This window comes from Ovis aries, chromosome 5, assembly GCF_016772045.2.
Source record: "Ovis aries strain OAR_USU_Benz2616 breed Rambouillet chromosome 5, ARS-UI_Ramb_v3.0, whole genome shotgun sequence".
Lineage (NCBI taxonomy): Eukaryota > Metazoa > Chordata > Mammalia > Artiodactyla > Bovidae > Ovis > Ovis aries.
In genome coordinates this window covers 91,298,682-91,326,554 of record NC_056058.1, presented here as the reverse complement: position 1 = coordinate 91,326,554, position 27,873 = coordinate 91,298,682, and the positions used below count along the sequence as shown (strand labels likewise).

Sequence of the window (27,873 nt, the reverse complement as noted above, 5' to 3'; positions counted from 1 at the left end):
TTTGAACCTTCAATTCAGTAGTCCCCTCCCCTAGTAATTTGCTCAAATTCAATAAATTATAAAATTTAAATTATTTTCTTTTATACATGGACCAGATGGCATCATGGTTTGGAGAAATATAGAGAGAATACGGTGAAGAATATCTTATTAATGATGTGTGTGTGTATCTTTGTTTAGACTCATTTCATGCACACACAATGTGTGTGGATATTGGATATATACAGCAGTAAATATACCTTAGTTTTTTGTGTGTTTGTTTGTTCACAGAATATGTCCTTCCTGTCAACTGATTGAACAAATATATGTGCTTTCAGACTGGCACTTTCACGTAAGCCATTTAAAGAACCTGAGAAATCAGGAGCTTAATTTCTTTAAACATGCCCAACTTATTAAGAAAAAAAAATCACAAGATGCCCTTGCTGCCCTTTCCACCTCAATCTACAATTATCAGCAAAAGTAAATAATTTACAAAATGCAGCAAATAGATAAACACCACAGAATTTATGCGCATGGTATCTTGAAAATGGAAAAGAATTCAAGCAACTTTGACCTGATTTTTAAATGACTACTATGGTGACTACAGCTGCTGTAGCTTAGTAATTATTTGTGATAGGTTGTTTTTGAGTCCCATATGTATAGGAGCTCCAGGCCCAGCTACCTCATTTGCTGGCACACAAACAGATTCTTCCAGGTGCTGAAAATTAAATTTTAATATATTATTTAAATATTAAGAGAATTACAGTTTCAGTAATTTTACTGCTACAGCTGGAGTGCAAAGCACGCCTGTAGAATGCAGAGTGTTGGACAGTCTAACATATAGGAAGTTGACAGTGATTTTTTAAAATTATTAGCTTATATGTTTAGTAGGTGGTAGCCTTATTTGGCAGTTACTTTATAGATGGGTAACTTTGATTTCTGGTAGATTGGGCACCCTTTAAATTATTCAAAGCTATTATTTTTTGGTCTTTACATACCTTATAAAGAATGTATTTTTTTAAATTGGAGTAGAGTTGCTTTACAATGTTGTGTTAGTTTCTGCTGTACAGTGAAAGTGAATCAGCCATATATATATGAGTATATACATATACACACACATACATATATATACATAGATACGTGTATATATCCCCTTGTCCTTAGATTTTCTTCCCATTTAGGTCACCACAGAGCACTGACTGGAGTTCCCTATGCTATACAGTAGGTTCTCATTAGTTATCTATTTATACATAGTAGTGTGTATAAAAAGACAATGTATTAATAACAGAGACATTTAAGATATTAAAAGGTAGGTGGTTAAGAAATTGATCCTCTTGGGGCCTTAGTGTTCTGAAGAGTTTTAAAGTGTAATTAAAAAAAAAATCTCTGTGACTTCTGCTTTCCGGTGAGAATGATTTTATAGTTGTTAGTAATCAAAGAATAAATCTTCAAAATTTTGGTCTCTAAGACCCTAAAAAGCAGGTTTTATCATTAGCATACATCTTGACATTTTATGTAGCTTTTGACTGTTCAAATTATGTAAAAAAAAGAAAAAATTTAAACAATATCTGTTTGTTGGTAAGATATCTGTAGTTTGTTTGGAATTTAGAGTGAGATATTAATTGTAAAATTTTGTAAGTTACAATCATTTGTAACTTACTTTTTATGAAAATAATCTGTCTAGAAATTATACACATTCAACTTTACTAATGGAAATTTATTTTCTGTTAAACATGTTTTTTAAAAAATATTAATTTTTTGATTTGGCTGTGCTGGTTTTTAGTTGAGGCCCATGGGATCTAGCTTCCTGAACAGGAAGGGCTCAAACCCAGGCCTCTGCATTGGGAGCGTGGAACCTTAGCCACTGCACCATCAGGGAAGCACCTGTTAAACATAATTTTAATGAGTGTGCCTTTAAATAATTGAAGACAACTAGAAGATGAGCAATGTGTTAAATAAATTATTTTCCATGACCGTAATTTTCAAATCAAAAGGTGATTTGATCAAATCAAAAGGTGTACTTTCAAAGTACAGTTTAGGAAAGAATTTCCCATTATTGATATTCTGTTACATATGAAAAACCTCTTTGCTAAGTGAAATACACCTGGAGGGCAGAATCACAGAGCAAAGAACATGTGAGGTAACTCCTTGGTGGTTAACTTTTTATGTTCTGGAGCTAGATTGCTTAGTTTCAAATCTTAGATCTGCCTATCTGTGTGTTATTGGGCAGACAGCCTTTCAAGGCCTCAGTATTTTCATCTGTAAAATAGAGCTGCTTTGTAAAGTTGTTTCAAGGATTAGATGAATTTATCAAAGACTTCAGATTGTACCTGGCACAAAGTAAGCACGCTATAAACATCAGCTTTTTATTAATAACATTCATGCCACTAACTTTGAGTACATAGCATAAATAAATGACATGCAATGCTCACTTTTATAACTCTTGAAAGGTATTAGCATTTATTCATAATATTTCTTCTAGATAGTTGATAAATTTATAGTATTTAACCTGTTAATATAAATAAACACTCTACCCTTGGGATTTCTATTTTACCCTACCCTTGGGATTTCTACTTTAGATCATAGTGTAGGCCATTTATAGTTTCATTCATAACTCCAGATATAGTGTGAAAAACTATGATACAAACTGTCAAATAGTAAATTATTTTACAAAATCTTACTAGGAAGAATTACATAATTACTTCTTAAATCTCAGAACACATTTTAAAAATATAAGAGTAAAGAATTTGTCAGCCTTTTCATTCCGCACCCCCCACCCCGTCCTAGTGTGTACATTTAGAAAGTACTTACTTTTAAAAGTCTGAACTGCATTTGAAAAATCAAACTGGTTTTGAAAATTATTACTAAAAAAAAATCATGCAAAATACATTCTGAAAGGTGGATTAATGTCCAAGTACCATAACATTTTTTCCTTTGTAAGATGTGATTTTTACATATCAATGGGATTAACTAATATTTTTCATTTGTGAAAAATGAAAGATTTGGGATGTCAATAATTAGCATTAACATAGCTACGAGGTCAGGACTATTTTAGGCTCGGGGGAGCAGTAGGGAACAAGTTGGACAGAATCCTTACCTTCTTAATGTTTATAGTCTAACAATGATAAGATGATAAACTGAATTAGTATGTAACATAACATCAGGTAGTAATAAAGGCTGTGATGTAAAGTAAAGCACATAAGGGTATGGAGGAGGATGACTTTTTAGATAGGTTAACCAGGGAAGAATCTATGGTATTTGTGTGACCCGAGGGAGCAGGCTGTGAAAATTTCTAGGGAATTGCCCATCAGGCAGAGGGACAGCCTTTCTGTTCAAAGAAGAAACAAGTCTTGCATGATCCAGCAAGAGCAAGAAGCCCATTATGCCAGGAGCTGAATGAGCGAGGGGCGAGAGGAAGGAGAGGAAGGCAGAGGTGACCAGAGGCCAGATCACCCAGAAAGGCTTTGATGTCGTGTGATAATAAGTTTTTGGAGGATCCTGAGCTTGAAGGGATGTAACCTGACTTACACATTCGCAGCATTGCTATGCCAAGAATGGACTGTAAGAGTGAGAGGAGTGGAAGAGAAAAATTAGAATGCCGCAACAGTAGTTCTAGGTGGAATTAGGCTCACCTAACTGGATTTGGCATCTATTTTGAAGATGCTGAGTTGAACCATATGAAAAACAGAACCTGAAGGGTTACTGATGGATCAAGTCTGAGATGCGAGAGAAACAAAATCAAGGATATCTCCCAGGCTGTAGACCTGAACCACTGTGTGAATAAGAGTGACTCTTTGAGAAAAAGAAACCTGGGAGAAGGTTGAATGAGGGGGAGCATCAAGAGGTCTCTGAAATACTTTGTACATATTACTTTTGAGATGCCTTCAAGAGATCACCTAGCAGAAGTAAAAAATACGTAAGAACGTGGAACTCAAAGGAGAGATTGGAGGTGGAGTTGTTGTGGCAGTGATAGTATTTATATGCCAGGATGGAACTGATTTGGATTTTTTTTGGATCTTGATTGAGAGCTGGGAGCCAGGGCTAACAATCAGAGAAGCTGTGAGGGGGAAGATCGTTAGGCTATTGAGAAAAAATGGTCAGTAGACCAAGAAGGAAAATAAGAGAGGCCAGGGAGGCTGGCAGGGAGAGAGGGAGTGATCAAGTGCCACTGTCTCTCTTGAGTTCTTCTCACCAAGGTTCACAGACAGCCATGGCTTTGGGTACCCCTCCCCTTTTCAGTGAATGCACTTGGACTTGTTTTCCTTTTTCTCCCTCAGTACCAACTCTGGTACTTCCATCTATGGAACTGTGTCCCTCTTTCCTCCACGTGTCTCTTAGTCCTTCTCATTTGGCTCTTGGATCAACTTCTGACTACCCCAGGACAATCCTTCTGGAGACAAGAAGGTGTAGTATTAGGAAGAAAAGGAAACATTCCCACTAAGTCTCTCCTCTTTTTCCATCTACCACGGCAGCCACCGTGCCAGCATTTCCCAGTCCTCTCCTAATTTCTCAACCTCCTCTGACTTCCCGTGAATCCCAGCCTGCTTAGCTCTTCTATTTAATGTTAGTTTTGGCTAATACTTATGTTATTATGTAGCAGGAAATAGCATATGCCATCTCTGCCATCATTCTTTACTCCTGTTCCTGATCTTTTGAGTTTGGGTTTTCCTCTAAGAGTAAATAATTGTCATCTGTACTCTGGGCTCTCAGAACACAGTCCTGTGTACCACCCTTTCCAGCTCTCCAATAATGACTGAAAGAGCGTGGGGGCACCAACCAGGGCAGGTGTATATTTTCTACAAAAGACTCTTGTCCCTGTATGCTTATTAATCCCTATGGTAAATTATGGGTCAAATGGATTTTTCCTGAAGTAGTCTGGGCCCACAGCATTATGTTAATGTTGTTTGTATAAGAAAATACACCCAAGTTGTTAATAAGCCATTTACCCATTAACTTTCAGAATATAATCTACCTACAATTCAGACACTAGTTTGTGTATTTATAGCCATCTTGCCTAATTTTATACCTATTATATATGCATAGATATAGTATGCATGTTTATATATCATCTATAGCAGACATGATTGCTAATGATGAATCTAATTTAACTTTTCTGAAATATGCAAGCTAGAAATTTTATATCAAAATAAATTCTCTATTTCTCAAGTAGTTTTATTTAATTATAATTTACTGAATCATAATTGTTTGCCTTTGGCTAATTTTCTCTCTAATTTCTCTTACTTTCTAAATTAATGAATTCAAGGCATACTCTTGTTGCAGGAAAAAAAACAGTATATAGGAATTAGACATTTTTATAAATATTATATGAAAACAAACCACTTAATAATAAAGAAGTAATTTTGTTAAATTAGGTTTATATTTTAATGTGATACATTATAAAATTAGTTATCCATGACTGATAAGTGTACGTTTAAAGATTTTGTGGAGAAATGTAGCTTCCGTGGCCAAGTCAATACGCCTGCTTCTAATTTTTATAATATAGAGGATAAAGGGTTCAAGTGCAATCTCTATATAATTTTTAAAGCACATTTTAGAACACACATATATGTGTCATCTCATTTTTGCTGCACAATAACCCTAGCATATTGGGATCCCTGTTTTATAGATGAAGACGTTATGACTCAGGAAGGTCACTGAAGGTCTGAGTGCTGGTGAGAATGTCTGACCCTGTCATTCTGATTCCAAATCTAGGTCTCTTTCCACTGCCCTGAGCTGCCTTATATTTTACGAGGTAAATTGTCTTTAAGTTACATCCCTGGAGTTGAGGGATGCAGCCTGGGCTTCAGAACAACATGCTTCATGTTCTTTGGGGCTTGCTGGCCACCTGCGGAGTTGGCTTAAGCCTTGAGCTCCAGAGTCAGTGAGGAACTCAGTGTCTGGAGCAGGTCTGTGCAGTGCTGAGCAGGAGAAGCAACTGGCATCATCCTGCTTCATGTTTGCAAAATGTTTTAAACACTTAAAGGCAGGGCTTTCCTTTTTAAAGCCAACACGGCGACATGGTACTCTACTCCAAGGAGGAGTGCGTACTCTCACTTCTGATTGTCACTCACCTCAAGGAAGTGGCTTCCAGACCGGGGAAGACCTGGAGGACATTGAGGATTGGGACTTCCAGGCTCTCAGAGGGTTTATGTCGGTGATGAGAGAGGAAGGGCCAGAATCCACTTCCGCCCTGCTCCAGGGCTGTGGCTGTTGATGACCGAGAGGTGAAACAGTATTCTTTCTCATGTCTTACTATTTAATTTAGGCACAGGACAAAGAAACAGAAAAACTTTCCTGCTTTCTTTTCCCTTTCTCATATCACTTATCATCTTGGGCCCTAACGTGGAGGGTAAATGAAATGTGGCGCTTCCGAAATGGTTTTTACTATGTATCTACCTGGATATATGACCAAGTGTTAACTGATGTATAAGGAAGTGTTGACTTGAACGTGGTGGTTCTTTTAAGGTAGAGTGGTCAGCTTTGGGGATGAAGCGGTACTTCCAATATATTTTTTTGGCTTTTGTGTTAAGTATGAATTACCTTTGTAATTTTTAAAAAAAAGCAAAAAAAGAAAAATTTAAATATTGTTTCTAACTACTCTGAAAAGTCATACTTCCCCAACTCAGGAGAAAAAACATCTAAAGCCTTTTTGAAGAAAAAAAAACAATATGTCCTCATCAGAGCAGACTGTTTGTATTTGACCCTCAGGATAGCCAGGTGGGGTGAGGAGCATGCCTGGACCCCCCAAGTACACACTCCCCTTCCAGGAGAGCTGCAGGAGGCCACAGCTTTCCTAGAGAACTCTCAAGTTGATTTGGACTTGCTGTCGTCACTGTGGGTTTTTAGATGAAACAGACTGGAAATAGAGTTAAGGGGAGAAACGTTCACTTACCGATGCAAACTGAGATGTCTTGGCTAGTCCCCTGCAGTTTTTCACTTAACAGATTTTTTTTTTGAGGGGTGGGAGATATTTTTGGAAATGTTGCACTTCAATTTTTGAGGAGAAAAGTAAGATTTGGGGTGATTTAGTAGCATAATCTAAATAAAACTTGTAATAGTCATATCCTATTTAGACCATAGTAACAAAATTACTACAGAGAGAATAATACTAAAAGAGTAGAAATTAGTACCTGTTACCATTCTAGGTTTAACTTTTTTTCCTATATTTTCCTTTAAGTGTAAACTTTTTTGCATGTACAGATGTAAAGCCATATTTACCATGGGAAGATTTGAGTACTAGAGACATCCATGACTATTGGGGTTTAATTTAATTTGATTGTTGGTTATTTTGTATGCTGACCTTCTAAAGTTTGAGTATGACTGATTTTCCTCAGACAAACCCAAAATCTATATGGATTTGCTTGATTTTCTTATATTGACTTAAGAAAGTAGCACCATTGCCGATCACAGTCAAAAAGCTAAGTTCTGCATGTTAACATATAAACACAGTGATAAACAAAAACTAAAGAACTGAACAATGAATTTAACAAATAGAAACATCTGATTGGTTTTTAATAACCCTCTATATAAAGTGGTTACACATTATGTCAGATCCTTGAAACTGCCCAACCGTACAGTGATTTTCATTGTTCTCGAAACCCCACATTGAGGGGAAGCGATGTAACTGGAATTGCATGATCGTGAATAAATTAAGTTTTAAGGATAACTACCATTTATATCACACACTGAGCCATTTATTTCCACTTTTCCCTTGTATTTCAGGTAAAATAGTAAGAATTTGAAAATTCCACCATTACAAGATGATAGTGATCTATAAAACTTATGTTTACCATCCGTCCGTTTTCTTCATGCTCAGTAATTAAAAATGGCTATGGGCATTTTTTGTCCACTGAGATTTACCAACTGCTATAGCTTTCAAGATTTATAGAAGGATTTCTACACCTGCTTTTTTTTTTTAATGAAATAACCAAATATCAGAGCAGCTTGAAGTGTTTTCTTAAAAAAATAATAATAAATTTACCTCTAGGCCTCTGGTTTTTAGCAGATAGAAAGCGCTATCATTAGCCTACCATGCGTTTTAATTTGAAATCCTAAGAACAAAAGTCATTAATAAGTCCTTTGTCATGGATTTTAAAAAAGAAGACGCCTTTTTAGTATTTGTATGTCATCATGCCAGGCCTAGAAAATTAGGCTAATTTATTATTTAAAACACTGGTGGGATTCCTAATTGCATTCATCATTAGATATGACACGTTTAGAACTGAGAACCATATCCAGTGAGAATTTTCCAGTTTGAATTTTGAAATAAAAATATTTTTCAAGAGATCCCTAGCTATTGCCTGTTACCATGGCAACAGTCCTATTTGTCTGAGAGCTCTGTCCGCTGCCAATGAGAGAGCGAGCAACGTCAACTAAACATACGAATACATCAAAGACAAATTCATATGCTCAATCTGATCAGCTCAATTAATGTAAGAACAGAAGCTGAAGGGGGTTAAAAGAGGGCACCCATTCAGGATAGATGAAGCCCCTTTTAGCAGAATATACACGCCGGCCTTTTGGGGGAGGAATTTAGCACACTGTCAAAAACATTATCAGAAAAAGAAAGTACGAGGCCTCCTACACCTAACAGATATGAAGCTGTCAGACAAAGAATAGCACTATTCATTAAATGACACTTATTTTCTCCCACTTTACAAGAATACAGCGAACAAAACAAGCAGGGGAGCAGCTGAGAAAGACACTTTTTTCTTTTCTAGTGATGACAGACATGCAGCAATTATGGTGATAACTAAGGAATACTAAACAAGAAGCCAGCCTCCATTCTGTTTATCACCTTAAATTTTATGTTACCAAATTTGCATGCAACTCCTGTTTTGTTTTATTATTTATGTCTGGGAAAAATTAGATGCTTTTGTCTTTAAAATGGTGCCTTGAGTTTGGTGTAGCATACCTCTAAACTCTGAATTCTCTCACTTTTCTTGCTAAATGGCCATATCAAGTTGAAAGGCTTTTGAAGTAAGACATTTCCAAAGCACAACAAAACTGCTGCTATCAACATGAGGAGTATGTGGGGCTTGGGGGGTTGGCTTCATTTAGTGTGAAGGGAGGTATTCCGTATGACTTCTGCACATTTTTTTTTTACGAGAATGAAAGTTGTATTAATTGCCATCTTTGTTTTCCTGCTTCGATTTACATGGTGAAATGGGTTGCGGTGATGTGTGTTTAATGGATCCTTTTTTTGCCCCCTTCTGAGAAGTTGTAGGTGGTAGGTAGTAGAAACTGGCTTGTGGGGTTTGTAAGAGGTACAGGCAAGTAGGAGTTCCCGTGAGATTGCTGCCTTTTAAGAGTCTTATGCTTAAATCATGATGATCTGATTTAAGGCCCATTATCAATAGTCTGCTACTTATATCTGCATGATCGTGGACTGATTGATACTGACTTTGTAGCCATGTGCTCCATAATGCGCTGTCAGGAAATGCTGACAGAGGCAATGAAAGAACAATAAATGTGGGGCAGCCGTAATGTAAAGGTCCAGCCAGGCTGTATGAAAACTGATAGCTAGGATATTGGCTCCTATGTTACCATATACACTCGTTCCTTTGAGAATTTAGCTGGTGAGTGAATTAAAATGGTCTCCTGATACCCAGAAGGCGGGAAAAAAAGATCTTCATTTAAAGAACTTGCCGACTTTGCCAAAACATTGCTTTATAAGAACAGAGCCAAGATTAAAAAAAAAAAAAATGCTCTCTTGCTCAAAAATCTAGACATGTCTGACACATCTTAGAAACTATTTCTTAAAAATCAATACTCAGAAAAAGTACTGTATTCACTTTTTATGGTATTTAATCCATTTGTGTAAAATTACCAAAAAAGACATTTTATTAGTATCATTATATTAAATGTAAGGCATCTTATACTATTGTTTTTTAATTCTTGATCTTCAACTTGGCACAGAATATAGCTGGCATTTTGCCAGTAAAGGTTTTCAGCAAATAACTATGATGAGAAATAAATTTATTAATATGAAGCCATAAAAGTGACTCTCTTCTCTCTAGTTTTAAAATGTAGCTTTCAAAGAAGTTACATTAGACTATAGTAATTTATCATGATTTTTCTTGCTTACATATTATTTTTCAGATGCCCTTTGTATTTTTAAGCATCCTTTAATAATTCTTAGTATTTAAAGATATAATCAACATTCCACGATTGATATCTTAAAGTAGAATTCTAATACATTTTAACAAACTTGTTCTGAAAGGAAAATCATCGTTTATAATGATATCTTCAAAAATAAACATAGATTCTGCTACCTGGCCTTAATTTTCCTCCTTGATTAGAAAATGTATAGAGAATATAATGAGTCCTTACATATTTTCTATGCTGGGCCCCTTGTGGTACCTACATATATTGGTGTGAATTAAGCTGCAATGATAATTTTGAATTGTTTCCTACCAGAAACAAAGTAAAAGGTATCTTCTTTATATACAAAGTTACCTAAAATGTTTTGAGGAACTCTTAATTTGACTTGAGGAGTCTGTGAAAATAATTTGTTCGGGTGAATTGAATTTTTGATCCAAACCTTTCTATGATATTAATTTGTCACATTTAAAATGATGTTTGAAAACAAAATTTTAGAACCAAAAAAAATATATATATATATATTATTCTAGTGAAATCTAAAAAATGCTATCTTCTGCAAGTACTCAAAGTATATTCTAAGCAGATCATTGACAAAACATGCCTATGACTGTAATTGTTTACATTCAAGAGAATGACTTTTTCTTACCATGTTATTGACATAATAGATTGAGTCATCATTACTGTCTGATATGCAGAGGCCTGGTTTAGAACTCTTCTGTGGATCCTCTTTAGCACGCAAAATATTGACACAATAGATGGTAATGGCTCCTTTGGAGCCATTAGGGTGCAACATGTCAGGGCCTGCTCCAGCATTTCTTAGTAGGTAGCACACAGACTCTTGACATGATAGATCATAACAAGTCCAAAGGAATAATTATTGTTTCTGAGATTATGCCATACTTGGGAATTTCATAGTTTATTAAAACTAGTGAATATGATCACCAAGGTGAGTTTTAAATAATTCGTTAATTCTATTCTATCAGTAAATAAGCATTTTATCCACACACATGCAATGTATAAGTTATGTAAACAAAACAGGTCTCAAGTAGTCATGTATACTTTTCTCTGTCTAGGAATTTAAGAAATCCACACTGATTGTTATGAATATTCATAGAAAGGAATTCATTCTCAGCCTGATACCTTTTATGCCAAGAGTCAGCCTGAAGCAAATTTTTGCCGTCCACGGTGTAGACCTTTGAAAGGAGATATGCCTAATGGAAAGAGTGATAGACTTGAGTGACACCGACTGTGACAGGCAGGAGCTCGGGTGGGCACCCATATAATTAGATCTTTTGTGTGGGCTGGTTAGCTAAGGCAGAACTTGATGTTTTACTAATAAAATCCTTTGAAAGGGAACCTCATTCCCCCCCAGAGTTTAGGTTGATTACCAAGTAAAGACGTGAAAATAAAGTCGGCAAAGAAAAAAATTCCCTGGTAGTTTTGGATGATTTGTGTTATCTGCAGTGTAAAAGATGAAGTGAATGACGCTGGACTGGCTTGTAAGGAAAGCATCAGGCTTTCTCTTTTCATGTGAATAGTTTTTATTGTCTCGAGATTAGAGACAAATAGAAATTATATTATACAATGTGGCAAGCCATTAGCTTTTCATAGAAATTTTATCTACAGCGAAAAGCTTTTGATCTTGACGACTTTCTACAAAGCTTTTTAAGTTTGATTTTTGGTGGTGTTTGTTATTTGGTGGAAGTGTCAGTATCAGTGTAGAGAGATTACATCAGGTAGTTTCACTATTTGCATGGCAGTATGTCGCATTTAAAAAAATGTCAGTTGAACTTATTCTCCAAAGCTTTAGTGAGTATAAGGCCTAATCAGATCATATGTAAGAAAGATAGTTTTCTAACTTTTATTAGTCACAGATTATTTTCCAGTGCTTAATGCTTTTTTGGGTGTGTTTTCAGATTCCAAGCAGCATTGTAAGCTTCGAAAAAATTAAAACAAACAAACAAAGCATTGCTTTGAACTTTCAGACTCATTTTGACACAGAAATTCCCTTTCTCCTTATCTTTAGCACTCTTAGAGAACTGGAGTAGACCAACACAGTTTCTGTTACTGAAAAAATGCAATGGCATAAACCTATTGCACACTGGAGGTCACCCTTGCTATTTACAAATTTTCTACAATTTTACAAAACAAAAATAGATCCTGCATACTTTTAATATGCACCACAGTCTTCATGATATTTTGATATAAATACATGGGTGTTATGTATCTTCTGTGTATAGTTAGTCATATTAAGTACAATTAAGGTACCCATTATAAAAATCTTATGGTTGTCCTGTTTTTCTCATGAAATAAGCAAATGATAAGAAGCTTTTCAGAATGAAACCAGAAGCTTTCATTACATGTTACATATAATGGATTTTGAAAATCTTTCCAAATTGGTATAATTCTAGAGTAGAGTTCCTATGCATTTCTTATTCAGTAATTTGTCAGCTGTTTTTTTAAAACTACCTCATTTCTGGGGATAACTTTGCCCTAGTTAATACTACTGGCTTATTGATAAGAAAAATTACTTCTGTAGTAATTTTATTTTCTTGTAATTTATTGTGGTATTCAAAATAGTTGACCATGTTCTACTCTTTTCCCACCATGTTACTTTCATGGTTTTTATCTATTCAAGATAAAAATAACATGATTTTGCTATGAAAAAAGTCATTGCTTTAAAAATTACTTAGAAACAAGGATTGGATGTGAAAGCAAAATTATTAAACTCAATAAGAACTCTGTTTTTTGCAAATATCTCAGTGAAAGAAAACATAAAACTGGGGAAAAAACATGTAGCCCAAATCTTGAATCCGTTCAAATTAGGAGCCAAAGATAGATGGAGGAAAAGTGTTTGATTTCATTTCAGCGGGAATAATATTCTGAAAATGTAAGGGTTCATCACCTGGGGAGCTGTAACAAGCAAAGTGTGAAGTTTTCACAGGAAAAAAACAAAAAAATTCTGTTTTTCCTTACAATGAAATAGGAACATGATGAATTTTCCTGAGGCATATTACCTTTGTATTTATAACCAATTTTCTCTCTCACAATTATTTTATAGCACTTTTAAATCTTTCATTAGAAGAGTCATATCCAGCTTCAGAAATGTTTAGCATAATGTGTCAATTATCTGGCACAAGGATCAGAGGTCAGAAGTGAGTTAAAATATGGAACAATGGCTTTAACGGATTCACGTAGAGTAGCAAGATCAAGGGGGCAGAGGGCACACCATTACGTTCCCTAGGCAAAGCCTGAAGATATCCAGGGATATGTGTCCACTGTTAGAGCTGCTCAAGCCCTATCTGCTGTTTATACCATGGGAGACTTCATCCACTATCCTCGTCTCTCCTTTAGGGCTCATTGGAAGGAACTGATGAGCTATGGCTCCAGGTGATTGATTTTTACAAAGAGAGGCAACTGCATAGTGTCTCCTTTTTTTTCAGCTTCCTTTCTGAGGCATTGCCAGTCTCATATCCCATGTCTCAAATCCCTGCTTATAATCTAGTCACTCCGTCCACTGTCAAAGGCTCAGAGCAGAGTGTCTTCACAAAGCCTTTACCAACCACTCTCATACCATCTCTCTCTCTCTTTCACAAGCAGGATAGCGCAGAGTGTACCACTCGGTTTGGATTTGATATATGCATCTTTGGGTTTTTATTTGTAACTGGAAACCATGTGTCTGTTTCATCCTACTAGTGAGTTTTATATCCAGTTGCACCAATGTACTCTGTTTTATCCAATAATCCTCAGTGCCCTGAGCAGAACATTGGGCCCTGAACAGCTGCACGTGGTTTCTCCCTCCTCTGAACTCTCCTAGCACCTCCTTTGTACCCCTTCCGTGACCCTTATCACACTATCACTTCATACTTTGCATTGTAGTCACTTGAGCATGTGTGTTTCCCCCCCACCCCCAGCTGAAATGTAAATTCTGTGGGAGCAGATCTATGTCTTGATATATCCCACACTAACATCACCACTACAGCCACAGTGAATACCAGGTTTTCCATTTACTTTCTCATCAGCTTAACTAACATTTATTGGCTACCTTGGTACAGAGCACTGTGCTAATTGCTGAAGATGATACAAGGTAAAGTGTCGTCATTTATACCAAACAGGAGCCTAAGGTACAGTGGGTGAGAGAATAATGACTGCAGATAATACAGGAGCATGACCAGCGCAGAGTGAATCAAGAGAGCACTGAGATCTGACCGAGAGTGGATGTAGCCAGTTTCAAGCTTTCAATCACGTCTTCGGCAATGTGGGGTGTGTTGCCTTTAACTCCAATTTCCATGGCGTGGTCTATGGCAAAGACTTCTCTCTGGGGATTGGAGATGATGCTGAATGGAAAGGATTTTCATTCAGTCTCATTCCATCAAAAAAACGTGATGGCTGAAAGGTCCCTTAAGCTTGAGTACCTGAATCTATCTCAGGATCAATGGAAGGAAACTCTTTGCACAAACACAGGGTACACATATTTATTGAATGAATGAGTGGATATAGGAACTCACTCTGATATTTATTGAAACATCACATAAAATAGGTGAATAATCCCAGCTTAAAACACAAACCTTCTTGTTTCCAGCAGGGAACTTTACGCTACATACTTAGAAAATCTGCAGACGCTCAAATATATGTTCACATTTCTCTGTGTGCACACATGTGTTCATGTACTGTTATACTTTAAATAGTTATCATAATAAATTTCTTTTCCTTCTGAGATATTACTAACTTCCCTTTACTTTCAGCCCAGTAATTGGGTAGGCTGTTTGATCTTTGAAATCAATATTATTTAGATTCAAAATCCCTTGAGAGAAGAGCCTACATCTAATTGTTTTCTTTTCCACAAGTGTTTAAATCCAAATTGAAGTTAGTTTTAGAATAGAAAAGAAATTCTGAGTAGGATAGTTAAAAAGCACTGTGTTGGGTTCTTAGAGGTCATGGAGTGACGGCCCCCAACAATATCTGACATCACAGTATCTAGCCCTCAGCAGAAACATTCGATAAATCCTTGTTGAATTTAATTTCATTTTCCCATGAATAACACCTGAATTTTTCTGTGCATCAGTGACCCTGAAAGGTTTAGTATAGAAAACTCCCTTCACTCTACTCCCATATGATTAAACACTTGCTTATCTGCACTGAAAAAGACTTGTGCGCTTTGATCCTGTAGCTTTCTTAGTCTACCAACAGCAATTTGTTTTTTACCATCTTACTAAAGAGGTGACCCAATGCCAGTCAATGACTATTTCCTTAAAGTGTGATTTCTGAAAAGCACCGAAGGAAATTAGAAAGATAGAGGACTGGTCCTGCTTTCAGTGTTACTGTGTTTGGCAAGGAAAAAAATTTTTAAGATAATGAAAATATAATATATTGTGTGTTAAGTGCCAAGTGGCAGAAGATTCTATGAGGATCCAGAGGAAGGCAGTCTCTCCTTTTGGTCTAAAGTAATCATGACCCAAACTTTACAGTAATTTTGTTTTTTTTTTTTTAGAAATCCACCTGAGAAGATACATTTTTAATCTTTATCTTGAGGGGATCAATAGAAAGCTTGTGTTTGTCAGAATCACCTAGATGGATAGTGGTCGTGGCTTAGGTGCCAAGTCATGTCCAACTCATATAACCCCATGGACTGTAGCCAGCCAGGCTCCTCTGTTTATGGGAATCTAGGCAAGGATACTGGAGTGGTTGCCATTTGCTTCTCCAGGGGATCTTCCTGACCCAGGGACTGGACCCACGTCTCCTGCATTGCACGTGGATTCCTTACTGCTGAGTCAGCAGGGAAACCCCTATAGAGATGAAGACAGATACCTAAACCCAAGTCTCACCCACTAGACACCTAATCCAATTGCCTGGGATAAGGCCTGGGCAGCTACACTGGTAGCCAGCTCTGAAGACGATCTGGACGTGTACTAAAGTCTAAAATGCATAACTATGATGTGCTGTTTCTGTTATGCATGCATGCTAAATCGCTTCAGTCCTGGCTGACTCTCTGTGACCCTCTGGACTCTAGCCCCGCGAGGCTTCTCTGTCCATGGGATTCTCCAGGCAAGAGCACTGGAGTGGGTTGCCAGGCCCTCCTCCAGGGGACCTTCCTGACCCACGGATAGAAACAGCATCTCTTACATCTGCTTTGGCAGGCAGATTCTTTACCACTAGGGCCACCTGGGAAGCCCCTTCTATTGTTCTGTCTTCATTTATCATTAAAGCAATTCACTGCCCGAACAAATTATGGAAAAGATGGCTACCACAGCGTTCATACTTGAAAATTGGTATCAGTGTTGTTAAAAACATCTTGATAACTTCTCTTTAATAACTCCATCATGTTTTCTCAAAATGATCCATTAAAGATTTCTGAGAAGAGATTATCTAAGTCACTTTATTACCAAGTGAAGGCTTGGAGGGTACAGTGATAGAATTTAGTAGTATATCTTGGTGGGAAAGTGAGAGGGAGGGCAAACAGGTAAACATGTAGCTGGTTCACTTTGTGATACAGCAGGAACTAACGTGACGTTGTAAAGCAACAATACTCCAATAATAAAAGGCAAACATACATAAATAGTAAACCTACCAATGTGGTCAGGATTCCTAGCATCTTATGAAAGTAAAATGTTTCATACTCACCAAAAGTTCTAATGGCACATTTTCCTCAGGTGAAAAAAAATGGACGCATTTCTATAACTTTTTAGTATGTTTCGGGAGTTTCCCAGACAGTCCATGACATAGAATCATTTTGTCAATTCTTAACTTATGAGGGCATACCAAAACTAAACAACTCTTTTCCGATGGATTTATCATCTTCCGAGTTCATGATTTCACAGTTGCAATGGTACACCATTGCAATTGGTCTAGCTGGCTCTCAAAGGCAATGAAATGTAAATACATTCTTAATTGTGGGAATTAGCAATGTAGTTAATTTTCTAGGAAATAAAATCACAATTAGACTCCCCCTTTCTCCTTTTTATCTTTAAATAAAACCAGTACATGACTGGTCATGTATATACAGATGTATATACCACATGGTGATATATATACAGATACATTATTAAAATTTTTATCACTATTTTGCTGTATTAATTATTTTAAGTTTTCCACTTGAGGATTTTTTAAGCATTAAGATCATGGAGCCATTGGAGCACTGAGGCATGGTTCATAGAGAGGTAATAATGTGAATATTCTTCCAATAAACATGAGGTCTCTAAAGTTTGAAGTGTACTGAAATAATTTCCATTATAATTTCTCTTTCACTTATTAAAATTAGTTTTTGCAGAGTTAGACATTAGCTCTGCTTCTGACACTATCTGAATCTCTTATTATCTTTGGATTCTTCTATTGGTACTTGTGTAATCACCTTTTACATTCACAAATAAGTCACTGAGTCTCTGTGTTGATTGTCATAAAAACAAATTTTAATTGAGTTTGGCATGTCAAAACCCTATCGTGGGTTTTATGTTTGATGTACCATGCTACACTTTGGATGAATAAGAAACGGCCTCCTTGCATATTTATTACACCTTGTCAGTTAGTGAGATTTTGTTGCACACGCAGTTGCCTTATTATTTTTTACACCTGCACTTTGATGTCACAGTGGTTCATTGTCAATCGACCTAATGTATCAGAAGTGGTACAGCTAATGAGCACACAGTTGCCTTTAGTTCATTTTACATCGTGAAACCCTACTGGGGAATAGGCAGTAAAAATTGGGGGAAGGGTTCTGACTTCATAAATGTCATATGTCAGTCCCACATTGTACTGGCTGGGAAACACTGCATTCTGATTGTATCATAGTCATACGATAGGCCATTTCACTAGTGGGCAATGAGATTTTTTTTTGTTATAGCCCTAAAGAAAGGTGTGTGTGTGTGTGTGTAACAGAAAGAGAGATTTGTCTTACAAGTTAACTGTAAGAATTTTGGCTTATGTGCATGAAATCAGGAAAGACTGGTTATTTTATTGCAAAAAATGAGTAGAGACAACACTTTAATGATTTGAAGTACAGAAAAAAAAATTCTACTTTTTTGTTGTTGAAATTAGTATTTTGATCTTAGAACAACAGTACCTGTGATATTTTCTGGTTCCACAAATTTAAATTGGAATTTGTATTGAAAGTGAAAGTGAAGTTGCTCAGTCGTGTCCGACTCTTTGCGACCCCATGGGCTGTAGCCTACCAGGCTCCTCTGTCCACGGGATTTTCCAGGCAGTAGTCCTGGAGTGGATTGCCATTTCCTTCTCCAAGGGATCTTCCCAACCCAGGGCTCGAACCTGTGTCTCCTGCACTGTAGACAGATGCTTTACCATCTGAGCCACCAGGGAAGCAACCAATTTGTATTGGGGAGAAGTAAAAAGTCAGGGCTTATTATTTAAAGGTGGCCTTTATTTTAAGGTAGGTTTTAAAGACTTGTTGATGTTACAAGGTGTTAGCAGGTAATTTAGTCAGTTTTTCTTTGGTGCATGAGGGCTCAGATTTTGTGAATAAAGGAAATTAGATTACTAATCTCAGAATAACATACATTTTATTTTTATTGCATTCTTTGTGTTATAATGATTATAAACTTGGAATATGATAGCAAAGGGTGGGTGGGGTATTTTCAGTTCTAAGGGGATTTTACTTTTAAACTGGTTAATGCTGAAGTACAGTTATTTTAAAACTGGAAAATCTCTTTCCTTTGAGGATGGTATGTGTGTGTGTGTGTTTTCTGTTGTCAGAGAGGTCCTTCAGTGGCTCACTTTGGTTACTACCTGACAACCAGAAAGGTAAGAGAGAGCAAACAGAGAAAGTGCGAACTCTGGTGTAGCAGGGAATAGCAGTACAGGTAAACAGGAGGTGGCAAGTCCTCAGATCTTCGACCATTTTTATTAGAGACATTGGTGGCCAGGTCCACACCTTCCAGTGATCCTTCTCTAGTTGACATGGGCCACCCCTCATATTATCCCCTCTTTTACCAGGCTACTCTGCAAGTATGTTGTATCTTACCATCATCAGAGTACCTGCACTCGCAGTAATCTCAGCCACACGTCTGTACCACAGGCAGGCAGACATTATTTTTGCTTGTTTCAAAGAAATGACTTGTCTCAGAGAAATGACCCATCTTGATTTCATGTAACTCATAGCCTGAAACCAAGAGCCAGGCATGTGTTGTGACTTATTATCATTTCTATCCTAGCACCCGTCCCACCACCCTGAGTATTTACCCCATAAAAATATTTAGGTGCCCTGTTTCTTGGGCATGGTCTAATTTTGATTGCAGGAGCCAGTGACTATCACTATGGTGAGAACTCTGCTGCTTTCTAAAACCATGGTGATATTGGAATATAACCTTTCTGGGTAACCTTTTTGGTGGTCAGGTCTCACTCAGTGACTCAGACTTGAGGCAGATGTTGGAAACTCCTGTCCCGTGTTTCCAGGGGCCAGTTAGGTGGGAGTGCAAGAGGGCTTTGCCACCTTCTTTCTGGGACCCACGTAGTGTTTTCACTAAGTATGTTAGAACTGTGAGACCCTAGTAGAAAGGGGGCTTCCCTGGTGGCTCCATGGTAAACAGTCTGCCTGCAACACAGAAGACGCAGGTTCAATCCCCGGCTTGGGAAGATCCCCTGCAAAAGGAAATGGCAACCCGCTCCGGTGTCCTTGCCTGGGAAACCCCAGGGAAGGAGGAGACTGGCAGGCCCCAGTCCATGGGGTTGCAACAGGGGACATGACTCAGTGACTAAACAATAACAAGTAGAAAGGACAGTGAGAATGCATTTTTATTATTAGCTGTGATGACTCCTGTAACTTGCCCAGCTGAATTTCGACATTCCCCTTAATTGGGCCCCAACTCTTTATAATGAGACAAATACAAATTTCCAATTTTTAAAATTCCCTGCTCCAAAATTTAAACTCAGTGTTTTGTGAATTTTTTTTTTACTTAAAAGGCCATTTTGGAGAGGATTATAGAATCATATTAACTAATAAATGCTGGTATTAAAACTAAAAACATATTAGTCTGTTTTTTTTTTTAAGGGAGAAGTTTGCTTGCTTTTTACTGCAATTGAAAAGCATTTCTAATATATGAATTGATTGCATTGACTAAACATAATATATGTTTTAGTAAACATTTTCTTTTATTTATATTTTAGTAAAATTTGAGGTTCCTAATTTCCTATTTTAAATGCAGGCTTATAAGTTAGTTTTGAGATACTCTTGGAAAAAGTTTTAAGATATAACTTGAGAAGATGTAGAATTAGAAAATTTCTGTTTTAAGCCGAAGATGATATTTCTGTTAAAACTAAATAGAAACTGTAAGCACCTAGAGGTTCCGTGTAATAAAAGTTTTGTCTCAGTTGTTTCTCTTTTTTGTTACTGAGTTGTCTCTCTGGCAAAAATGTATGTATATGCAGTTGTATGTTGGTTCAATTTACAGATGATTTTGTCATTGTCTATCATTGCAACTCTAAATGTGAATGTCCTCTTTTCAGAAGTTAAGAGTAATATTAATTTTCCTTTCAACATAGTTGTTAGCTGACAGAGTTTGTTGCTCTTCCATCATCTGAAAATAATTATAAGTTATAACTTTCATTTCCTTTAAATGAAGGAGGCAGCAATTTGAAAATAACCTTATTTCATAAATGCTGAAAATAAATTTTTTGGCATGATTGTTATAAATAATCTGCCTAAATTATTAACTGTAAATACATTGTTAGAGACGTGCCAAGAGAAGACAACTCATTAAATTTTCTTTGTTTAAAACTAGCCAGTTCCATTGTTGGCTAAGACAATTTATTCATACAATCATATAAAAATCATATTTAATAAAGAACAATCCAAGGCAAAGAGAAAAAAATGTCTTTATCCATAAGCAACCAGATGAGAAATAGATTTTTATTCAGTCAGATCCTTTTAGTCAATGAAACAGCATTTTCATGCATCTTGCACTCAAGTGATAATTAATATAGTCTAATTCAGGACATGATGCCTGAATTGATGTACTGTCATCAATACCCCATGTTAAAATCAAACCTTGACAGGGGTTTAACACCCTGGAACAGGTCATCGTATGATAATACTCTTTGCCTCTCAGTATTTGTCTTCAACCAAGCAAAGTATTACAAGATGGGGTAAGGAAAAAAAAAGGGAAATAATTACAAATGAAGAGTGACGCGGGCTGTGAATAGAACATATGTTAGGCTGGGCAGAGGCATCAGTGAATTATATCATTTCATGATGAAGCGGCACTGGGGCTGAACGGGCCTATTTTAAACCTTGATGTATTTTATCTCTACTGTATTTGGACTGTCATCTTTGGAGAAAGACTTGGTGTAATTGAGAGTCAACTCCAATCTGCATGACTCGAGCATGAAGTGGGGGCCAGATGAGCACTGCCATGGAGGCTAGGGAAGCTTCTAATAAGATAAAATGAACAATCACCTTTCATGCCTTACAGTTACAAATGCATTCTGTGAAATACAGCGTTTAGAGTTACGGCTCACTAATGTCATTCATGTTACAAAGTTTGGGACCCGTTCTAATAATTAAGATCTAAAAGAAGTCCATTTCATTTTAATGCTCATTTTAGGGGGGATAGCATTAAAACCTGTTATATTAAGTTTTCCTTGTGAAAAACCTGTTAGATGTCATCAGCTTAATTTGGTCATAATGCGTTTTCCTTACTTTTTATTTGGCTATTTCACTAAAATCCTTGCCATTTTTGCCCATATCAAGCTAAACACCCTTTGTAACCTACTCACACACCCCTTTCTTTCTTGAATTTGCCTTGATAACTCCTGCCAGAAGAAATCACTCCCTTCTCTGAGTACCTGAAGCACTTAGCCCCTACAACTGTGTTCCTTATTTCATGATGCTTGCTGTTTTGCTGTGTAGGTATAAGTCTCTCTCCTCCACTGGGCTGTGAGCTCCTCAAGGGCACAAGCCAGAAGTTTACACTGTATATCTATTGTGGTACTAGGAAAACCATATTGGATAATAGAGACTCAGCGATGTTAGATGAATAAATCGTTTCACCCAGCAATGTGAGGTGAGTAAATCGTATACACCCATATGTCTATGGGTGTATGTGATATATTCAAAATGTCTATTAGGTTTGGGAATAGCTCAGAATGTTCACGGGGCTTGCCTGGTGGTGCTAGTGGTAAAGAACACCTGCCAGAGCAGGAGACGTAAGAGACCTGGGCTCGATCCCTGAGTCGGAATGATCCCCTGGGGGAGGGCATGGCAACCCACTCCAGTATTCTTGCCTGGAGAAGCCCATGGACGGAGGAGCCTGGAGGAGACTACAGTCCATGGTGTCGCAAAGAGTCAGACACGATTGAAGTGACTTAGCACGCACGCATGCAGAATGCTCACACTCATCCTTTTGCAACTGATCAAACGACATCTCATTTTTTGGTTTGAAGAAACTGTTAAATGTCTCAGTTGGAGGTTCTGAAACTAGGGATCAAACAGTGCGAACAGTTACTACTAATATCTGTGTAGGATTTACACCCTTTTTTTTCTACCCATAAATTCTTTTGCTACTTATTGGAAATGCAGCAGGAAGTAGCATTACCTCAGTCTCAAATTCCTAAGGGAGTGGTTCAAAACTGGAATAGGCTGTGCAAAATTGTTAGTGATAAAGAGGGTCAGAAAAACTCTGTAATTCAGTATTAGGTCTAGCCAAGCCAAGTTTCCTGAGTATTTCCTGACATTCACGTATTAATCCTCTGTGAAAAATAAAGCCTATCCATATATAAAACCAGTAAATTTCAGCTCACTCTGTGGCAGCTGAGTTGCATGTACCCAATTTATCAAAATAGGGAGCATTGATGTTTCTCCCTCTTTATTCCCTTGCTCTCCTGTGCCTTTTTCCCTCCCTCCTCCAAGAATGGGCTACCTGTCAATTGTTTTCTTGCCCATGTATAACAGAAAAGTCTTGGAAGAACATTTAGCAAGTTATTTTGAAAAGCATAGTCACAATTTTGTTTGGCCACGGCCTTTGGGATTGTAAAGGTAAATGTAAGCAGATCTTGCTATTCTTTTCAGATTTTGGAAAGTTTTATGTAACCTTTAACATGACTGATAACTTATTCCCGTTTTCTTTATAGAAGAGTGTATGTCTAGCAAGTGTATATGTTTGTGTTCATTGCCTTTAAAATATAACTTAAAAATATCAATTACTATCTCATTTTGACAACTCTGCAAACAACAAATACTTGATTTTCTTAAAACTTTGATATGGAATGAATTTAATTCAAATACATTCATGTATAAGAGTAATAGGACAATTGACCAAAATCATATTGCAACTTAAAAATATATAATTTGGGAGATATTTCTCTTTTCTTAGGAAATGTCTTATAATATAAAGAGGAATAACTAAATACGCAGACATCAAATTAGGGTCTCCTACATTGCAGGCAGATTCTTTACTGACTGGCCCACCAGGGAAGCCCAGATTTTTATAATTTTACCATGATTTAAACCAATGTTGGAGGCATCCCAGGTGGCACTAGTGGTAAAGAACCTACCTACCAATGCAGGAGGCATAAGAGACATGGGTTCGATCCCCAAATCGTGAAGATTCCCGAATCGTGAAGATCCCCGGAGGGAGGGCATAGAAACTCAATCCAGTATTCTTGCCTGGAAAATCCCATGGACAGAGGAGCCTGACAGGCTATGGGTCACAAAGAGTCAGACACAGCTGAAGTGACTTAGCATTCAAACCAAGGTTAGGTATATACACCTTTACAAAGGAATTCAATTTTAAGGAAGATAGGGATTTTACACCCTGTATGACATCTTTTACAGTAACAGTTAAGTTATTTTGAAACATATTATGCCTATTAAATATCTCATGATCTCTTAATATATATAAACTGACTGGCAATGTTTTATTAGATATTACATGTGCCGTGTCACGATATCAGATTTTCACTGAAATTTTTAATAAATTTGTAAGAAAGCTGTGGTACATATACACAATGGAGTATTACTCAGCCATTAAAAAGAATTCATTTGAATCAGTTCTGATGAGATGGATGAAACTGGAGCCGATTATACAGAGTGAAGTAAGCCAGAAAGAAAAACACCAATACAGTATACTAACACATATATATGGAATTTAGGAAGATGGCAATGACGACCCTGTATGCAAGACAGGGAAAGAGACACAGATGTGTATAACGGACTTTTGGACTCAGAGGGAGAGGGAGAGGGTGGGATGATTTGGGAGAATGACATTCTAACATGTATACTATCAAGTGAATTGAATCGCCAGTCTATGTCTGACGCAGGATGCAGCATGCTTGGGGCTGGTGCATGGGGATGACCCAGAAAGATGTTATGGGGAGGGAGGTGGGAGGGGGTTCATGTTTGGGAATGCATGTAAGAATTAAAGATTTTAAAATTTAAAAAATAAAAAACTAAAATTAAAAAAAAATTTGTAAAATATAATAAGAAATTCAGAGGAATTACATATGTAAGAATTTGTACCCAGTTGTCTGTTTTTAAATAATCTTGTCTAGGTCAATTGTCCAAAAAAATCAGAGTTAGTTTTAAGTATAAGTGCTCATTTTCTAGATGAGAAACAGGTATAAATATTTAGTAATTTTTACCGAGATAAGCTGAAACAGTTAATGGCTATCACTAAGGAATTCATGAATGCTGACACTGTGTTCCTTATTCTAATACATTTCAAAATAAATTATCTCCTTTTACTCAAGCTCCCCAAAGCCATTTAAACTTTCATAATTATTATTAGTACCATATCTCTTCCTTCAGTATTAAACTTTTAAGTGTTAAAATTCACATTAGAAATTCCAAATTATGAGGGAGAGAATTCACCTTAACAATTTAATAGATGTGAACTTGAGTGTGCTATATATAAACGTGAGACAGGAATGATTTACATGTATACACATTAAGTATGAGTCTGCAGCGTGTAGCCGTTGACCAATCCTTAGGAAACTGTACAGTTTGTATAGAACTTGACCAATTAAGTAGGGAGAAAAATGGACATACTCTTAAAATTGAATGGAAACAAACAAAAATAGATGATATGCTAAGAGAAAGTCATGAGTTTATACAGCTGAGTTACCTGCTTATTGCTCCCCAACACAGTGTGACTTAGGGGTTACCTTACCCTGTGACCTTTCCTCACAACTGATGAAAAAGGAAAGATAGGGTCATACCAAATATTTCCCTGTGGTGAGATATTTTTGTATCTTCGCAACTAACTAACTTGCCAGCTGATTCTCCAGCTGCTCAGATATGAGATGAACATATTCAAAGGAATCTCACTGCTGAGACTTTCTGGAAGGAGGCCGATCATCAGCTCAAAAACGGAAATACTCAGAAGAATCTGATTTGGGCATCACTATAGATTCAGAACCCTCCTAACTTCCTTCTAATGAGCAAGTGACAGAAATCTACATGAATGAGATGTGAAAAAGGAAGGGTAAAAGAAAAAGCAATAATGTGAATGAAACAAATAACTTGGAATTTCAAAAATAAAATAAAAATCCCTACAGTAGTTCAAATGAGTTCTTTCACTTCCAAAATGAAGAGTGCTTCAATTCCATGCAAATAAGTATTGCCTTCAAATTTCTAGGCATGCTGAATCTTGGCTTCCTCTGAGCTGATGATAACTTGAAGAGATCAGCGATTTTTCCACCAGTCTTCTAAATTGTGCATTTTTATCATAACTACACTATGGAAGAAAGAAGAAACTAATGACATCAGTAAATTGCGCAAAGCTCCTATTTAAGTCAGTGACATAGTGAGCACATTTGACACCTGGAGCCGATCATTTTTAATATCCCCATTCTATACAACAAAATTATTTTCAGCAACTATCATAAAACGAAATGAGTAATAAGAATGATGCGGGTGATGCCTGGGGGGCATATGCAGTGATAGTTTTTTCCATTGAACCTTGTGCATCTAGTCACAGCAATAAAAATTATAAATAATAAAATAAGTATTTCAGCACCAAAAAGGGAAAAAATGATTTATACTTTTAAAATATGTTGGTATATTTCTGTAGGAAAAAAAAAGAAATCTATAAATTAAAATTTTTCAACATATATAAAAACTCCAAGTGGTCATTTAGAAGAAAAGACAGTTAATTCAAGTTCTGTGTCTCCATCTCTATCTTGCTGTGCTGGCACTGGTTATTTCAGTTTAAACACAGGAATACGTCATAGTACAGGAGTTGGAGACATCAACTGCACTTAAAGCCACATTAGACAACTTGAGAGTGCTTGCAATCTTACTCTTGAACTTCATCTTGCAGTGAACACATACAGTTTAATTTCCATGCAGAATACAATGTGTATTAAAGAATAAGTAATAATATGTGCTAATTTGAAGCTTGTGTATGGATAGTATTGGGCTTCCCTGGTGGCTTAGAGGTTAAAGCGTTTGCCTGCAAGGCGGGAGACCCGGCTTCAGTCTCTGGGTCGGGAAGATCCCCTGGAGAAGGAAATGGCAACCCACTCCAGTATTCTTGCCTGGAAAATCCCATGGACGGAGGAGCCTGGTAGGTTACAGTCCACGGGGTCGCAAAGAGTCAGACACGAATGAGCGACTTCACTCACTTCACCTATGGATAGTATTAAAATACAGGTGTAACCACCGTAGCAGTCATTTATTATTTAGACCCATGAAAGATTTTTCTGGTGGGGAGAAGTATTTTGTTATTGATATTGTTCAGAATTGCTGATACATCATTATAGTTTAAAAAAAAAAAAGAGCAGGCTAACATTTTGTGGGTGTTAGTAATGTTTTTAAATTCTGTGCTAAAAATGTACCTTCTTACTGCCTGATCTTCAGGCAGACTTCTTTGACCTCCCTTCCATTGGTATGCTATTAAGTTATTATTATTTTTTTAATCAGTAAAGTGACAGTGACAATAAGACAGTGACTTTTGTCTCACTGTATAGTGATAAGTTCCAAGACTTTGTAGAACCACAGTGAATATAAAACAACTGCCCTTTGGAATATTTAAAAAAAAAATATTTGTATTGCTTTGGTTGTTCTTTTATCCATTCATTTGTATACGTTAGGGCCTCCACTGAATTTCTAAAGAGTCGTTCTTCTTTTCTTTAGTGAAATGGTCATTCTTTTTATCTTTCCCTGAATGCATGTTTACATTATTGGAGTTGTCTAAAATATAATAAAAATGCTTCTGTCTTCTACAGTATTGTTTTCAGCAAGCATCTGAAAGCATCCATGAGGATTGTTATAGAAAATAACACAACTATGAGTAATCCTGTTCTGGGCCAATGACCTTTTCAAGCATGCTATTATCCAAAAGGGTACAGAAGAAGAGAGAAGCACAAGGATGTAGGCCTTGAATTCCAGCTGCAACAACAAAAATTCCCTGATTATCAGTAGGTCAAAAAATCAGGCAGGGGTTTGATCCACATAAGCCCTGTAATTGGGGGCCAGTCACAGTTAAGGGTGATTGGTTGCTATATGCCACTCATGTTTAGGGTAGGCCTTTAATTCAGAGGCCTTACTCCAATCTTAAGAACTGGCTGATAGAATTGTAGTTATTCTTATATTTAAATAATCTCCGGTGACTGTCAGAACAGGCCAGGTTCCACAACTCTTGACGAGCACAAAACCGGTAGCAGCTTTCACAGAATTGGCACATTCGTTGACTTGGCAAACAGGGTGTTTAAAGCTGTTTTTACAAAAATTTCCATTATTTTTACAAAAGCTGCTACAGAATTTAAGCTTTTTTCACATCTCAAACGTATGTGTGTTTGTTTATGGACAGATTAAAAACCAAAGGGAAAATAGGAAAGCATCCCAGGTTT

At 36.8% G+C, this 27,873-nt stretch overlaps 1 protein-coding gene across 7 annotated transcripts in view; it reads left to right on the top strand.

Annotated features, from left to right (window-relative positions):
• KIAA0825 (KIAA0825 ortholog) overlaps positions 1–27,873 on the top strand; it is a 400,677-nt gene that overhangs the window by 228,022 nt on the left and 144,782 nt on the right. Inside the window, exon 21 of one of the 7 annotated variants that reach the window (XM_060416009.1) lies at positions 268–328. The exons of 5 other annotated variants lie outside the window; for them this stretch is intronic. In XM_060416009.1, the coding sequence (XP_060271992.1) occupies positions 268–328 (61 nt within the window). Of the gene's footprint in view, positions 1–267; positions 26,108–27,873 lie in introns of those variants that run through there. One more of the 7 variants, XM_042250757.2, reaches the window with a different exon arrangement.